At 38.9% G+C, this 17,014-nt stretch overlaps 1 protein-coding gene across 2 annotated transcripts in view; it reads left to right on the forward strand.

The window, feature by feature from the left end:
* The window catches only part of SGCG (sarcoglycan gamma), a 149,723-nt gene that overhangs the window by 130,346 nt on the left and 2,363 nt on the right, over positions 1–17,014 (forward strand). For both annotated transcript variants that reach the window (XM_070578591.1, XM_070578592.1), the window contains exons 6-7: positions 1,647–1,719; positions 16,028–16,151. In XM_070578591.1, the coding sequence (XP_070434692.1) occupies positions 1,647–1,719; positions 16,028–16,151 (197 nt within the window). The remainder of the gene's footprint in view (positions 1–1,646; positions 1,720–16,027; positions 16,152–17,014) is intronic.

The raw sequence follows: 17,014 nt of genomic DNA on the forward strand, positions 1-17,014 counted from the left end.
GTCCGCGCCCAGGATTCGAACCAACGAAACACTGGGCCGCCTGCAGCAGAGCGCGCGAACTTAACCACTCGGCCACGAGGCCAGCCCCCTCAATGTGTACTTTTGTCATGTCTTCATATTTAAACAAAATTGCTAAGGAAGCAGCAATTATCATAACAAAGCTAATATAGTGAGTAATACTGTGGAGAAAATAGGGTATCGTGAATTAGGTTAGTAAGAGCTGCTGACAAACTTTTGCTCCAGCTCATGACTTCGACCCAGGCTTTCAATGCCGAACGTCAAACTAGTACAAGAGGAGATTAGAAAATAAGCATTTAAATTGTTTTCAGTATTTCCTAAAGAGAAAAGTCTGCACAACGTGAGGACATGCCCTGAGCTCCTTTTGGAACCAAGGGGGAGAGAAATAAATTATTTGCAAACTGCAACTGCAGACCCTAAGCCAGGGCAGGCTCTAAAAAAGGGGTGGGGCCCAGGAAAGGGGTGGAGCCTAGGACAGGCACACGGGCCCTAGGTAAACCATGATGAGTGGGTAACCGAGGCAATGTGGTACTACTTAAATCTGTGAGTATGCCCTTAAATTAAAGAGGGGAAATATTTTTAATATAATATGAAAAATAAATTCGTGTTTCCACGTTGAATCCTCTGCTTCTGCAGTGAACTGGTTGATCGTTCATTCTGCACACTGGTTACATTCTCCTGCCCCTGGGCTGCTGCTCTCCTTGAAAGTCTGTCCACAAACTCCACATGGTCGCAAATGTCTATCTACGTAGGGTTCAGAGCAACTGCATTTTACTATAAAAAGCCTCTTCCGCCGCCTTAAAGAGATTCTTCCCTGCCGATGACCCCCAAAATAATTTAGTTGCACTTTGCTACTGGCACGTTACTTTCTAGCACATAGTGTTTGTTATTTACGTATGAGAAATCCTGTAGCATAAAGATTAAAAATGTGGGCTTGGAATTCAAGTCACAGCCCCGCCACTTAGCTGTGTAATTCTAGGCAAGTTAACCTTTGTGTTCCTCATTTTCCTCCTCAGTAAAATGGGAAAATAATCTTACCTCCCTTGGAGAGTTCCGAGTATTAACAACTTAGATATAGCAAAGAGCATGTCATCCTCACCTTTGCGACTGACCCTGTGTCTTGCACACAGGCTCTCAGACTAGCGAAAGAATTGGGGACATACTGATTCCTAGAAATTAGAAAGTCAGTTTAAGTATTTAAAACTTTGATTTGTCTATGGATTTCCTGACGTGCCTTAAGAAACAAATGACATAAGATACAAGTTTTACACATAAAATCTAGAGAATGAGTAAAAGTACTATTATCTAAAATATATGGACACAGAATCTTCAACTGAAATTACTTCTTTTTCAATTTGAGGGTTAATTTTGCTTTCTAGTTTTAAAATAAGCCTGCATATTTGTAATTGCTTTAAAAATCATGTTTTGTTTACAGCAACCTAGTGAAATCGTGGTATCCTTGAAAAGTCGGAGAGCAATTGTGCCTTTTTTCCTGCAACCCAAACATCTGCAGAACTTCAGCGACACAAATCAAACCTACTTGTGCTCTAACGTGTAACCTAAGCGTTTACTTTGTTTGGTGTCATTGGTGTTCCTTTTGTAAATGACGTATCTTTGGTTTTGCTTAGGGCCTGAAGGGGCTCTTTTTGAACATTCGGTGGAGACACCCCTTGTAAGCGCCGACCCGTTTGAGGACCTGAGGTAAGAATTTTGTTCAAATATAAGCAGATTCTCGCATGGAAGATCCTGGATATGTGCTGGAGTGACATTTTAGCGGTTATTACCGGACTGCTTCTTATGGCACCAGTTGTCCTTATTCTCATGACTTTCCCCCTGCAACTGGTCGTTACGATCTAAAATCCGAGGGAAGGCAAAGCACGACTGGTTCTCCCGCTGATTGTCTCGGAGCTGGGGCCCCTTGACCATCCCTGCCCTCCTGCTTCCTTCACGCTCTGTGCTGTCCCTACAGCCTATTGCTGCCTCCAGCGTGCTCCTCTCTAACCTGCCCTTCACACTGACAGCACAGGGACTTTGCTAAATGCGACTATTTACAAGGTTTCATGGCTTGCGCGTCAGCCACAGGAAAGTGGACCTCGGCCCGGGGGCGCTCACGCCGCCCCTCCGTGAGGCCACCCCCGCCCCCCGCCCGAGCTGGGCTCCCGCCGGCTCTGCAGCCTCCCGCCGCGCAGCGCCTCCCGCCTTCCCTGCCCTCCCAGGCCTGAGAGGAGCCATCCCCTCCCACTCCAGACCTTTACACAGTTGTCCCTTCTGCCTGGACTGCCCGCCTTCCCCCGGAGACCTCCTGAATGCCTGCTCGTCCCGAGGTTTTAGTTCGCCCACTGTGGGTTTATGATCCATGTATTTCACAAACCCGTCGTTTTTCCCTGAAAAGCGTCAGCATGAGTCTCCTGAAATTTTTCACAATTTTTAACAGAAAACGTTCACCTATTCATATTATGCCACCCATCTCTAATACTTCTGTAAACAAGGCGTATGTAAATTTGTTCTTAAGCAGAGTCTCCGTGTGCCTGTGTGTATTTCACTCCAGGCTACTGAATGTCATTTACTGCTATAACTGTTTATTCCAGTAGTTTATTTGTACTTCATAAGAAAACCAAATAATATTTTTAAAACCAAGTGTCTTAAAGTCTAAGATATCCCTTAAAATTACATTTAGAATTTGAACTTAAAATGTATGCAGGACAATTAACATTTTCTATATATATTATGTACAATGGAGGAAATAAAGTATAGTAAGGAACCCAGCTTTACACAGACGAGCCTGGTGACCTCGGCCAAACTAACCTTTTGAGAGTCTTTTTTCTCACATATTAAATGTTGACTGTGATACACATCTCAGAATGTTCTAGGAAAGATTTAATAACCGATTAGGTTAAAAGTATTTTGTAAACTGAAAGTCAAATACAAATAATCATTTTTATTATCATTATTGTACCAGGTATTCTCGTTAAATGGAATAGAAGTTGGGAAATCCAGCATTTCTCTTATCTTTAATGTCTAATTAAATATTAATCAAAAGCGAATGCAAGTTCAATTCATCTTACCCACTTAGAGAACATTTGCAGCATAAAAATAAATTGTGACCATAATTAAATTATAACAATTTCATTAATTTTGATAAAGGATCATAAGATCAATATTACAGAATTATTATAGTTAGGGAAGAAGAATATTTTACTTTCCTAGGATGGAAAAATGATTCAATATCTTTAAAAGATAATCCCATTAAAACCACTTTGAAATTATAAAATAATATAAATTGTAGAGATGTCAAACCACTTTTTAAAGTAAATGTCACCATTTTAAAATATATAGATCTGGAAATTAAACAATTCATTGTATTTTGTCCCATTAGGACATAAATCTGCTAGCTTATACAGCAGGCCCTTATTAAAAAAGAAGTGGCATAGGGGGCCGGCCCCATGGCTGAGTGGTCAAGTTCCCTTGCTCCCCTTCAGCGGCCCAAGGTTTCCCTGGTTTGGATCCTGGGCACGGACATGGCACCACTTGTTAGGCCATGTTGAGGCGGCGTCCCACATGCCACAGCTAGAAGCACCCACAACTAAAATATACAACTATGTACTGGGGGGATTTGGGGAGAAAAAGCAATTAAAAAAAAAAAGATTGGCGACAGTTGTTAGCTCAGGTGCCAATCTTTAAAAAAAAAGTGGCAGAAGATTATTCTCTTGCTTTTTAAAAGGTGATATTAAGGGAGGATTATGTAACCCAAGTGTTACAACCAAAGCGATTGAGAAAATAATAAAATTGTGAAAAATTGATGAAGAATGTGGTGAGGATGGAAGGCGTGAACTACCATGCATTGAATGCCTTCAACTACCGGGCACCGTGCCCTGTGCTATCTCCTAACTCATCTCATTTAACCATCAACTCAACCTTAAAAGTAATCAATTTTATCCCCATGTTATAGAAGAGAACACTGAAATCTAGACAGTAGCATGTTCTGAGGCACAAAGATAAAAAAGTAGCCAACTCGTAATGCAGTTCAGCTCTCACTCCAGAGCCCTTGTACGCTCTAAACTTTTACTCTCTCCACCACCCAAGCGGACCCTGGAGGATTTATTCTTTGATTTGCTACCACATGCCACTGATGGCATATATGATAGTCACATTTGCTTCTGTAAATTCCTACCATAAACTGTCTTTCACTTTTTATTTCTGGATCCACAGCATTACTATTCCCGGGCTGAGCAAAGTGAAAAAGACTCTAGAGTATCCTAACTGACCTATGGATTTTGTAGGGTAAAGGTCATGACACATTTATAAATATATTTCTGAAATATATATATTTAAATATCACAATTTAAATTTCTATATTTGCTCAAATGATAGTCATAGAAGGGTGACAATTATTATATTCTTTAAGAAGAAAGATAATTAACTTATATTGAGGTTAGATTCACTTTTCTTATGGCAAAATCATTCACAAGAAAAGTATGAACTCTGGCATACTGCCTTAAAGCCACTTTTCATTCATATATGATATTTTTTTTAATTCAGCAAAAATATATTAAAAGTATTTATCTGCCAGAATCTATGATAGATACTCATTCTACAGTGATAAAAGGCATGGTCCTTGATCTTAATGAGTTTAAAGTCTATTGGAAAAAGAAACATGCAAAGAAGCTAGAACAATATAATTCATTGCTATGATGAAAGTACAAATTATAATGAGGGCGTAGGAGAAAGAGTATAAAATCTACCCAGAGGAATCTGAGCTGATATCACAGAGAAGGAAGAATTTGAACTGAAACTTAAGGAATCAGTAGAAGTGAATATGGCAGGGTAGACTGTAAATCCTCCGCAACCCAATAGAGATGTGATGGCAATTAAATAAATTATTTTTGTAAATTGCTGGGAACAATGCCTAGCACATAGCCAGGAAAATATGTCTTTATTAGACAAGTAAAATGAGCAGATGTGGAAACATTTGCTCTTGTATCTCAAACACTTGTGAATATTGATTTACTTAATAAGAGTTTGTAAATACCAAGCTCAACTAGAAACCAAGAAAAGCTAATTCTCAGGTCCCAGTAATACAGAGGAAATTCATGGCCAGAGCAGAAAGTGGGAGCTAAGCCAAGGTACTTGTGGAGAAATCAAGATCCCACAGAGGTTAAAGGCTGGGGCTTTAATAATATCAGAGACTGAGATTCCTAATTCTAGCCTAGCGTGCATGAAATGCCTGGACTGGGATGCCTTGTAGTCCTGGCCTCTCATGAAATAGGTATTTCGAGAAATTTACCTAATAGCCCAAGGATGCTGCAAGAGAGATTACTATCTTGGGCTGTGGGTTGAAAAAGTTACCCGCAAGAAGTCATGAACTACAAGCCTTTGCTTGGCCAAAGTAGGAGAACTAAATCCACGCAACCTCATTGCTTAGGAGCCCCAGGCCAGAAATCGAACATTAAAAACTGCACCGAAGTCTATAAAACCGACAGGTAAGTTAAAAAAAAGAGTAACTATGTTGAAGAAATTATCCCAGTACCCGTGACATAAAAACACATATGGAAAACAATCCCTGCTGAAGATGAGCTTACTAAGAAGAAAGAAAAAGACAAATGGATAAGGAGTTGAACTACCTTACTACGACTATAAGGAGAGAATTAGCAGCCACTACAGCAGCCACTCCTAACACTCTAAGGAGAGCAAAGTGAAGAGATTTTTAAAACAGATATGAATAAAATGCTCAAAGGGGAAAAACTTGAATAGGAGGGTAAGGCAAAGACAAGATAGTATAAAAGTGGCAGATTTGGAAAATAACAAAATAGAAATTCTAGAAATGAGAGATCAAGTAATTAAAATTAGTGGCAGCCAGAACTTGGTTTCTCGAACCATTCTCCAATCAAAGGAGTCAGGATTCCTTGGGGAAATGGCTCTTTCTAGGACTGAAGCAGGAAATATAGAAGATGCATTTGGACCCTCTTGTAGTGCCAGTAAGAAGTGCTCAAAAATCAAAATAATGAGGACCCTCCCAGTGGCACAGTGGTTAAGTTCATGTGCTGTGCTTCAGAGGCCTGGGTTTCGATGGTTCAAATCCTGGGTGCGGACTTAGCACTGCTTATCAGCCATGCTGTGGTGGCATCCCATATAAATAGATGAGGATGGGCACAGACATTAGCTCAGGGCCAATCTTCCTCAGCAAAAAGAGGACGATTGACAGCAGATGTTAGCTCAGGGCTGGTCTTCCTCAAGAGAAAAAAAAAATCAAAATCATGAGAGTGTGTCAAAAGGACATAGGATGCAACTGAAGGAGCTCTCAATGGCCAAAGCTGGACAATGTAAGTAAAAAAAAAAAAAAATTTAGGGGCTGGCCCAGTGGTACAGCGGTTAAGTGCACACATTCTGCTTCGGCAGCCTGGGGTTTGCCAGTTCAGATCCCGGGTGCAGACATGGCACTGCTTGTCAAGCCATGCTGTGGTAGACGTCTCACATATAAAGTAGAGGAAGATGGGCACGGATGTTAGCTCAGGGCCAGTCTTCCTCAGCAAAAAGAGGAGGATTGCCATCAGTTAGCTCAGGGCTAATCTTCCTCAAAAAAAAAAAAAAAAAACCACACATTTTAATGTAGTATTAGATTGTAATACAAAATTGGTAGGTGTCAAATCTCCATGATTTTTAGATTTCATCAGATACATTTTAATAAGTGATGTTTTATTTCAAAATGGCAATGTTTATAATATGGCAGAAATTACATCTCTTACAAACACTTAAATTTATGATAAAATATTTAGACGTTAACTTAGAAACGTGTAATGGGTACATAGTTTTTCAAAACTCTTTTAGGAAGCCATGGAGAGCACTACTCTAGGTTTTCCGTTCTACCAAGTGGTGGCATGTATGGTGTCAGATATGAACACATTCAGCCACCAAACCTGGCCAATGTACAGCTCAGAGTGCTGGCGCTGACACGTAATTCCATGAGCAAGAGTTTGTCTTTTCTCACATTTTTACCAGTGTTTGGCACTGTCAGACTTTATGATTTTTTTCTATTCTGCTGAGTGTTATGTGATGGTATTTTACTTTTCACTTCCCTGATGACTAGTGTGGTTGAGCATCTTTCATATTTCTATTTTGTTATTAAAGTTGCTTCTTCTGTGAATTGACTCTTCATCTCCTTTGGTTCTTTAATTACTTTTTTAATTTGTAGGGATTAAAATATATATATTGTGAATATTTATCTTTTTCCTATTATATTTCTATTAAATTTTTTTTTTTGAGGAAGATTAGCCCTGTGCTAACTGCTGCCAATCCTCCTCTTTTTGCTGAGGAAGACTGGCCCTGAGCTAACATCCATGCCCATCTTCCTCTACTTTCTATGTGGGATGCCTACCAGAGCATGGCTTTTGCCAAGTGGTGCCATGTCCGCACCCGGGATCTGAACCAACGAACCCCAGGCCACCGAAGCGGAATGTGCAAACTTAACTGCTGTGCCACCGGGCTGGCCCCTCTATTAATTTTTAATGTTTATATACTCAAATCTATTAATCATTTCTTTTGTTACATCTGGATTTCAAGCCATAATTTAAAAGACTTTCCCTACAGAAAGAGGAAGTTGTCAGCCACATTTTTTGTACAGCTTTATCTTTTACATTTAGATTCCCAATCCATTTAGAGTTTATTCTTGTATGAAGTATACAGTATGAGGTCTGGGTCCAGTTTTATCTTTTCCAACTGGCCAACCAGAGGTGCCAGCAATTAGATTGTTTACTAAAAACTCTACCTTTGGAATACAACCTTTCCCATGTATTCAACTCCCCTGTGCACACGGTCTATTTCTGCACTCTCTCCTCTATTCCACCGGTCTGTCTACTCAGGGGCCAGTACCAATGTGTTAATTAAATAGGCTTTAGAAGATTTAAAAGGTATGGTAGGACTAGTCACACACACACAAACGTACTCTCGTAGCTTATCTCCTTCAACGTTTCTCTGTCTGTTCTTGCATATTTTTCCTTGCATGTGAACTTGAGTGTTAACTTGTCTAGTTCAAGAAAAGCTTATTCTTTGATTACGATTATGGTAAATTTATAAGCTAACTTAGGAAAAACTGGCATCTTTATAGCGTTAGTCATTTACCTAACAACATAGGATGTCTTTCCATTTGTCAGAATCTAATTTGGTGCCTTTCGGGAGGGTGCGGAAGTTTTTCACATTTCTTATTAAGTTTATCCCTAAGCATTTTAGCTTTTCTTCCTTGTTGCTCTTATAAATGGGATTTGACTCCACCATTGTATCCCCTAACTAGTTATTGTTTGGGGTATGAAGACTACTGATTTCTGTATGTTAACTTTATGTAAACTACCTTACTGAACTTTTTATTGTTTGAGTCAGTTTGATCACTGGCTCGCCAGGATTTTTCAGGTAGACTATCATATCATCTGCAGATATACTGTCACACCATATTTTCCCACTCTATGCCTCTGATTTATTTCTCCTATCTAATTGCATTTCCCAATATCTTCAGTGCAGTGTTAGAAAGAAAGAGAGATGGTATGCATCCTTGCCTTTCCCAATCTGAATGGAAATGCCTCTGGGTGTTTCTCCCTTAAGGAAGATGATGTGAATGTGTGTTTTATAAAGAAAGTAAATATCAATTTCTATTTTGTGTTGAATGGGTGTTGAATTTTGTCAAAAGCTCTGTAGCATTTATGGAGATCGTCGTATGTATGTCCCTTAGATATATTAATATAGTGTATCGTATTAAGGGGTTTTCTAACACTGAATATTCCTGGAATAAATTCTACTTGGTCGTGGTACATTATTTTCTTAAAATGGTGTTTGATTCTATTTGCTAATATTTTATCCAGAACCTTTGCATTTATATACATTAGTGATATTGGTCTGTAACTTTCTTTTTTCTTATGTGTGTGCTAGCTTTGTAAATGTTGTTCATGCCTCAAGAATTAGAAAGTTTTCTCTCAGTTTCAATGTTCTGGAATAAACCGGGGTCACTTGGGACACTCTGGTCACTAAAGGTTTGGTAGAATTCTCCCTGGAATTATCTGGGCCTGGTGAATTTTTTTAAGATAGGTCCTTAATAGTTCATTTCTTATTTTATGGAAATTTGTCTACTTAAACTTTCTACCTTTAGTAGGGGTCAATTTTGATCAACTGTATTTCCCTAGAAAATTGTTCATTTAATCTTGGTTTTTAAATATTTTTGTAAAGTGGTCTGGAAAGTAGTCTCTGAGGGGTTTTTAAATTTCTTCTGTTTCAGTATTTTTTGAAACAATCACTGATAAAAATCGATATGGGTAAATGCATCAACAAGTGAAGCACTGAATGGATCTAACTCACTTTGCATAATCACATTCTTCTCCAAGTATTTACTTTTCATCTATCACAGGTTACTATCTCAAGTCGACTTAAACAGTGAAAGCAATTTATGCCTCCGGACAATTGACAATTTATGGTATGGCTTGTTTTCCTTAATAATAGCAATTCCAAGAAAAAGGAAATAAATCATAAAATGTCAAAAGGAAAAAACAGTAAATTTAGTCAATTCAACAACTGAAAACAGTTTGAAGAGTTGACAATTTCATCCAATAACAGAACAGCAAAGGCAATACTCATACAAGAATTTATTGCTGACGTCTCCAGCTCCTGAGCTGTAGAGTGCTGTTAAATCAGGAATGTGAAATGCATGATGTAAAAAATCAATATTCCGAATGTACACTTATAAATATAAGTCCTTCCAGGAGAGGCTTACAAATATATTGGTTCTAATTTTTCTTTTAGCTAAAAGGAATCTTTTTAAGATTTAATTCTTATTCTTAACAAATAGAAACTTAATTCTTTTTTTTTTTTTTAAAGATTTTATTTTTTCCTTTTTCTCCCCAAAGCCCCCCGGTACATAGTTGTGTATTCTTCGTTGTGGGTTCTTCTAGTTGTGGCATGTGGGACGCTGCCTTAGCGTGGTCTGATGAGCAGTGCCATGTCCGCGCCCAGGATTCGAACTAACGAAACACTGGGCCGCCTGCAGCGTAGCGCGCGAACCCAACCACTCGGCCACGGGGCCAGCCCCGAAACTTAATTCTTTTTAATAATGACAGATAACATACAAAATACTAAACAAAAGTCCTAAAATAGAGGTGTTAAGGATAACCTCAATTGTGTAGTTCACTGGTTCCTGTGGTAACTAAAAATATTAGGCGCCCATGAAAAATCGAGTCAAGCACAGATGGTTTAAGGCCAGCCGTCTTATCCAAGTGACATTAGTTATCCTGTAATTCAACATACTCTTTCACAAATTTCTACTCATTGCAATAGCATTCCACTCCCTTCCAGATTTCAGAGATTGTTAATATTCTTCTGTGAAGTACAGCCTTAACGAGTTTAGAAGATGATTTTGTATTTCTCATGAATTAAGCAAGTCATATATATTTTCAAAACAGGAGCAAACTTTTCAGAAATAATAAAATCACTCGAGTAATTTGGATGATTGTAGGATGGTGCCAGCATTGAGGGTGAGCAGTGCTTACAATTAGGTCATGTTATGCATCTTTTATTTATTTATTTATATATATTTTATTTTTTTGTGTGAGGAAGATTCGCCCTGAGCTAACATCCTTTGCCAATCCTCCTCCTTTTTGGCTTAAGATTAGCCCTGAGCTCACATCTGTGCCGATCTTCCTCCACTTTGTATGTGGGATGCTGCCACAGCATGGCTGATGAGTGGAGTAGGTCCACACCTGGCATCTGAACTGTGAACCCCAGGCCACCAAAGCAGAGCACACGGAACTTCAACCACTTGGCCACGGGGCCGGCCCCCATGTTATGCATTTTAGAAGATATGTTCTGTGGAACTGTATGATTTTTCTTCTAAGTTAGAATGATAGACAATTCAATTCAAATGAAAATAGTTGAAAGTCAATAAGGATGCACATGAGAAGAAATAAGGGGCAATAATCTTAACATCAATGTGTCAAAGTAGGTGTACGTTTAAAAGTATGTTTTCTATAAATTCAAGTGAAATGTCTGAATATTTCAAACCTTATCATAAATCATAATGAATATCATAAATGAAAGTAACTATTATTAAAAGTGTAAACATTTTAGTATAAATATGACTACATCTATAAAATGTCTTTGCATAGATCATTAATAAACCAAAATACAAACTTAGAGTTATTCCTAAATTTTTATAGTGAAAGTAAGTTCTTTTGCTTTAATGCAAGATTTAAAGACATATATGTTCCATGTTGTTTTATTTCAATTTTGCTTTGACTTGTCTCCCTACTTTATTTTTTTCAAGCATACATATTTAGCTTTACCAACACATCTGATTGATTCTTCTAATGTCGACCACTGCTTCTCGCAAAATACCTTTTCTTCTGGTTTTAATTTTCATAAGTAGCTTCCTCAGTGAGGATCTATAAACTTTTTCCCTCTAGACCTGAAATGTCTAATTCCTTCACAGTTAAATGATAGTTACACTGGGATATATGTCTAGCCTGACAATAATTTTACATCAGCATTTTTAAGATATTATTCATTACTTTTGGTTCTTTGTAAGCAATCTGATTTTCATTCAGAACACTTTTGAGACTTTCTCGTTAATCTTAACGTTTTGCAGTTTCATCATATAGTGTTTGGGTGTTGGGTATGGTTTCATTCATACTTGGGTATTGGTGCACTTCTTCCGCTTTAGGGACTCATGTTATTTTTCAATTCTGGAAAATTATTAAACGTTACCTCTTCATATCTGTGTCTTCCTCATTCTCTAGATTACAGGGCTTCTCAACTTGCTGTCTGTGGATCCCTTGGGGGTCCAAGAATAGAATTTAGCAGGTTAATGATTCTGAATGTGAAAAAGAAAGTCTTCATTTTCATCACTGAACTCTAGTTGAAATTTTGCATTCCTTCAACTATAAATGATGCAACAACCACAGTAATATTAGCAGTTCCTTGGATTTTTTCACCTATAGAAGCCGCAGATATTTTCATATCACATGAAAGTCATAGCAAGTATCTCAAAATACTTTTCATGCTCTTCACTGCTTTGAAATTACAGCAGTTGTAGAACCTATGACCAGATATTATTTAATGCATTACTACATACGCTCATAAATTACTGTATCACACATTTAAAGATATTTTTACACTTGTATTTAAAGATTACTAGTTTCCTTTGAAATTCTTTGTGCATTTAAAAATATTAAATGCATAGACTTCACCAGAGTGCCAAATAGTCCTTGGAAAAAGGAAGGTAAGAACCTTCGTGCAGGGCCCTGCTCTGCGATCCCTGTCCGCGACACTGGAAGTTCCCTCTCCATCCTCCTCGCCCCTTGAGGCTCAGATTTTACGTTGTTTGTTTTCCCCCTGAATTACCAAATCTACAGTCCGATGTCCTATTCTCTTTTCATGTGTTTCATGTCTACTATTTCATCCACCAGAAGCCTTTAATTTTTTAAATTTCTTGAATTTCTACTTACCTGGTTGTTGTTGTTTTTTTTTTTTTAAAGATTTTTATTTTTTTTTTCCTTTTTCTCCGCAAAGCCTCCCGGTACATAGTTGTGTATTCTTCGTTGTGGGTTCTTCTAGTTGTGGCATGTGGGATGCTGCCTCAGCGTGGTCTGATGAGCAGTGCCATGTCTGCGCCCAGGATTCGAACTAACGAAACACTGGGCCGCCTGCAGCGGAGCGCGCGAACTTAACCGCTTGGCCACGGGGCCAGCCCCTCTACTTACCTGGTTTTTAAATCTTTCTTTTCTATTCTGTCTTGTTCCATGGACATGATTGACTTGCGTTTTGAATGCTTTAAACCTAATTATGTTTTAGTCCCTTTCTGACTGCTCTCTTGTCTCTAGCGCCTCATGCTGGCAGGTTCTCTCGTGTGGTTTGTAGATTTGTCTGGGAGTGAGTGCATCCTCTTTGGCTCTTTGTCTGGGAGCAGTTGTCATGGAGACTGTCTTGCATTTGCCTTAACTGCCAGTTTCACATTCACTTCTGCCAGGGCCCTGCAGGGGTCACTGTTCTGAAACTAGCTTTCACGAGGGTTTCTCAGTTTGGATGCTACACTAATGCATGATTTATGACTGTTTCCACTCACATCGCAGAATGAGCAGCCTACTCTAGCTGTGACCATGTTGTATCTCAACTTCTGTCTGTGTGCCTGGAGCCCATTTCCACCCCCTCCCACTGCAATGGCCACAACTCCGTCCCTGTAGAGATTTAAAATACCAGTCTTTATGGCATGGATCTGCCCATTACCTCCATGGGCTCCAGCATTTCAGCTCCCACTCATCACTCTGACTATAAGTTCCTTCTGTTCCTGCCACCTTGAAAATGCTCTTTCTTTTTTTTCTTTTTATGCCTAGTATGTGTTTTAATGGTTTTGGTTATATTTTATCCAGCATTTATATGTAATTGGTGGGGGAGGGGAGAGCTCTGCATCTGCTCATCTGTCTTGACTGGACTTTTTTAGAGTGGTATTTTTCAAACAAACATCGCGTCTTGTCATTCCTCTGCTCTGGTCCTTGAAGCTGTTGAACGTTGGGTTCCTAAGGGCAAGAGGCTTGTCGGCTTTGTTTCCCACTGTTTCCTATAAATCTAGAGGCTTAATAAATGGGGGTTCAGTGAACAAATACATATTTCCAATCACTTTTAGATTAAAGACGACACAGTTAACAGAGTCCAGTAGTCAGCAAGGTCCAGCGGTCGGCATGGTCTGGTAGGGGACATAGTCTAGTGGGCCTCTGCCCAGTGCTGCCTCTAGGCCAGGTTTTCTTATCATAATTGTATTTATGCTTCCTGGTCTCTCACCTTTTTTACAAAATTTGGGCTTAATATAAACCTGAAAGAACTTAAAATTGAAACTTAGGGGCCGGCCCCGTGGCAGAGTGGTTAAGTTCTCGCGCTCTGCTTCGGCGGCCCAGGGTTTCTCTGGTTTCGATCCTGGGCGCAGACATGGCACCACTCGTCAGCCCATGCTGGGGCAGCGTCCCACATAGCACAGCCAGAGGCACTCACAACTGGGATCTACAACTATGTACCAGGGGGCTTTGGGGAGAAGAAAAATGAAAATTGAAACATTAGACATAGTTTTCAGAAACTTTTCCCCTTTTTTTGAATGACACTAACATGACATGAACAATAAATATTAGGATCATACATGATTGATTGACTAGTCATATTCTATAAACTCAGTTAAAAATAAATATGGGCAAAGCTTTGGAAAATTACTGAGTTCTATTTATCTTTATTTAAAAAGGAACACAACTTACAACTCACCTGCTTTAGCAGCGAAATTATCTTAATTGTATTTTTATAACATGAATTGTGTGTGTGTGTGTGTGTGTGTGTGTGTGTGTGTGTGGATGTATCTGGCTACTATTCAATGTGTTCATGGAAACTTCAGAGCATTATAATGGCAGCCTTTTTGGTAAAATACGTCTTAACCTATGATGAACTGAAAAATTCCATCCCCAAGGCTAGAAATGATGCAAAGGGGAAGAAATCTGCTCTTCTAGAAGCATCATATTATTTGTAATTGGTCCATAAACTTGTAATTCATCCTATTGAGGTCATTTTGTTGTTGGACAATTGATCTTTGAAACAGGCTCACCTCCACTAAGGTCTTCAAGATCACAGATGGCTTGCCTGAAATCGGCCAGACCTCTACAAGTTGCTGACATGCCCGCCTCCCTTCACTGCCCTGCACCTCCCCCCTGCCCCAACCCCCCTGTTCTTTCTATCAATCCAGGAAGGAACTCGTAGGCAATTGGCAGAGGTCGAAACACCAACTGGCCAGACCAAGCTCATCTAGATATTTCAAAGTGTTTCTCCCTAACCTAAGCCCAACAGAATTTGACCAATAAATTCCGTAAATGTTTCTAAATCTTTTCTCATACTTAAATATTTCAAAATGTGTAAGAGATCAAATTTTACATATTGAGAGGTACATAAGAAAATGAAACTTTGTTTTCTATGACAAACGGTGGTAGACAAAAAACTTGCCAATTAAAGATAGCAATGCATCTGATTTAAAACTCTGTCAAATAAAATTCAATTCAACTGCAAATTGAATTCAATTCAAATGTAAATTCATTATCAGAGTACTTCTCTCTTCTTAAGCCTTTTCCCTTTCTCTTTCCTCCCTGCCTTCACTCTATTCTTACCTACAGTGGGAGGATTACAGATTGTTTTCTATCCTGTTCTCCCTCTCATTGATCTTGAAACATTTCAATCAAATCAGCCTTTCAAACTTTTGGACTGGGTTGGGTTGGAGCAGCTGAAAAATTTTTCAAGCGATCACATTGTGCCATCTGGTGGAAAGTCAGTCTTTTCCAGGCAGAGGCAAATAAGAGAATTTTTCTCCATATATTCTTCATATGTACTCTTGGTTCTGTATCAATGTTTGACATAATCACAAGGAGATTCTGAGAAATTTTACAAAAACAAAGCCAGCTGAAGCCAATCTCCATCCTATCAACTCTATCAGTTCAGTAATTTTCCAAAAGAAATCTTTGCAACTGCCCTGTAATCTTCCTAAATTTAAAAAAAGAAAAAAATGCGAACAAAACCTAAAGGCCAAACTTACGTTCTATTTTATGAACATATAACAGATGAACATGGTGCCCTTAAACTTATCTTTTTCCCAAACAACTTTTTGTTTTAACTAAAAAATAATTTTACAAAGTTTTTCACAAATAGCGTTTTCTTCTGCAGTGGTGCACCGGAGAGCTTAACCACACCGAGACCACTGCATGGGGCGGCTGTCAAATGCTTCAATGTTTTTAGAGGATCCTAATTTCATAGGCTCTCCATTAATGAGAAGTTAATTTCTTTACTGCACAATTATTTCCAGATTTACCAGTGAATAATGTACAATATATTAGCATTCAAGAATGACATGAAGATACTATATACCTTACTAATTATATTTTCTATGCTAAGCCCTTCACTGAGGGATCTCTCTGGGGCGGCTTTTTTAATACTATTTTTTCTTGATTTCTTTCCCTCATTTCAGATTAGAATCCCCCACACGGAGTCTAAGCATGGATGCCCCAAAGGGTGTTCATATTAAAGCTCAGGCTGGGAAGATCGAGGCCCTTTCTCAAATGGATGTCGTTTTTCACAGTAGCGATGGAATGGTGAGTTCAACAGATCAAGCTCCTACTGTGTGTCCTGAGGAGACTCGTGTCCATTACGGTAGCAGGATATTAAATTTGTGGTCATTCGTAAAGAAATGTTATGAAAGGCATAGGGTAGAAAATGTGAAAGGAAGGCAAAAGACAATTTAGCATTGAAAAAAGCCCAAGACACATTAAAATAATTCTATACTGAATCCAGACAGCTTTGACTGGTATTGGTACTATCCAGTCGCTTGTTATTTCCAGCTTTGAAAAAAAGCACTCCAGACTCCGCAGAACTTCCAGAGAATATCGATTCTGCCGTTTCCTGGTGATCCAGCTTCTTTCAATCCAGTTGTCACTGGGAGCTCCCTGTGAATGACAACCAGCATCTGTTACTGCCTAGAGTGCTGTGCTTGCTCACACCAAATAATGTTTAAGTGAAAATTAAATATAAAAAATAAGAGCTTTAAAATTCAACTACAATAAGGATAAAATGTGGTACTTCATGTCAGAAATAGAACGCCACTGATACAAGCCAAAGTCATAATGAGGAAATAGAGCACGTGCTACTCAATATTAATTGTCCCGGTGCTAGATCAATTCATTCATTACTGGTTTGAATTCAGGAAAGTTAACGGGCCTCTCTGGGCCTATCTTCTCATTTGTGAAACAGGGGAACCAATATTTGCTTAACTGTGTCACAGGGTTATGAGACACCACTGTGGTAATATGGGTAACGACATTTTGAAATTATATGAATTGAATATTAGGAGGGAGGTGCAGTTGAGGCAGTAGATGGAGACCACGAGAGGCAGCTTGGGAGTGGCAACAGGACCCGTTCAACGGCAGCCTGTTAGTGGAACATAGAAGGTGTCGGGCAA

Source organism: Equus przewalskii, chromosome 16, assembly GCF_037783145.1.
Source record: "Equus przewalskii isolate Varuska chromosome 16, EquPr2, whole genome shotgun sequence".
NCBI classification, from domain to species: Eukaryota; Metazoa; Chordata; class Mammalia; order Perissodactyla; family Equidae; genus Equus; species Equus przewalskii.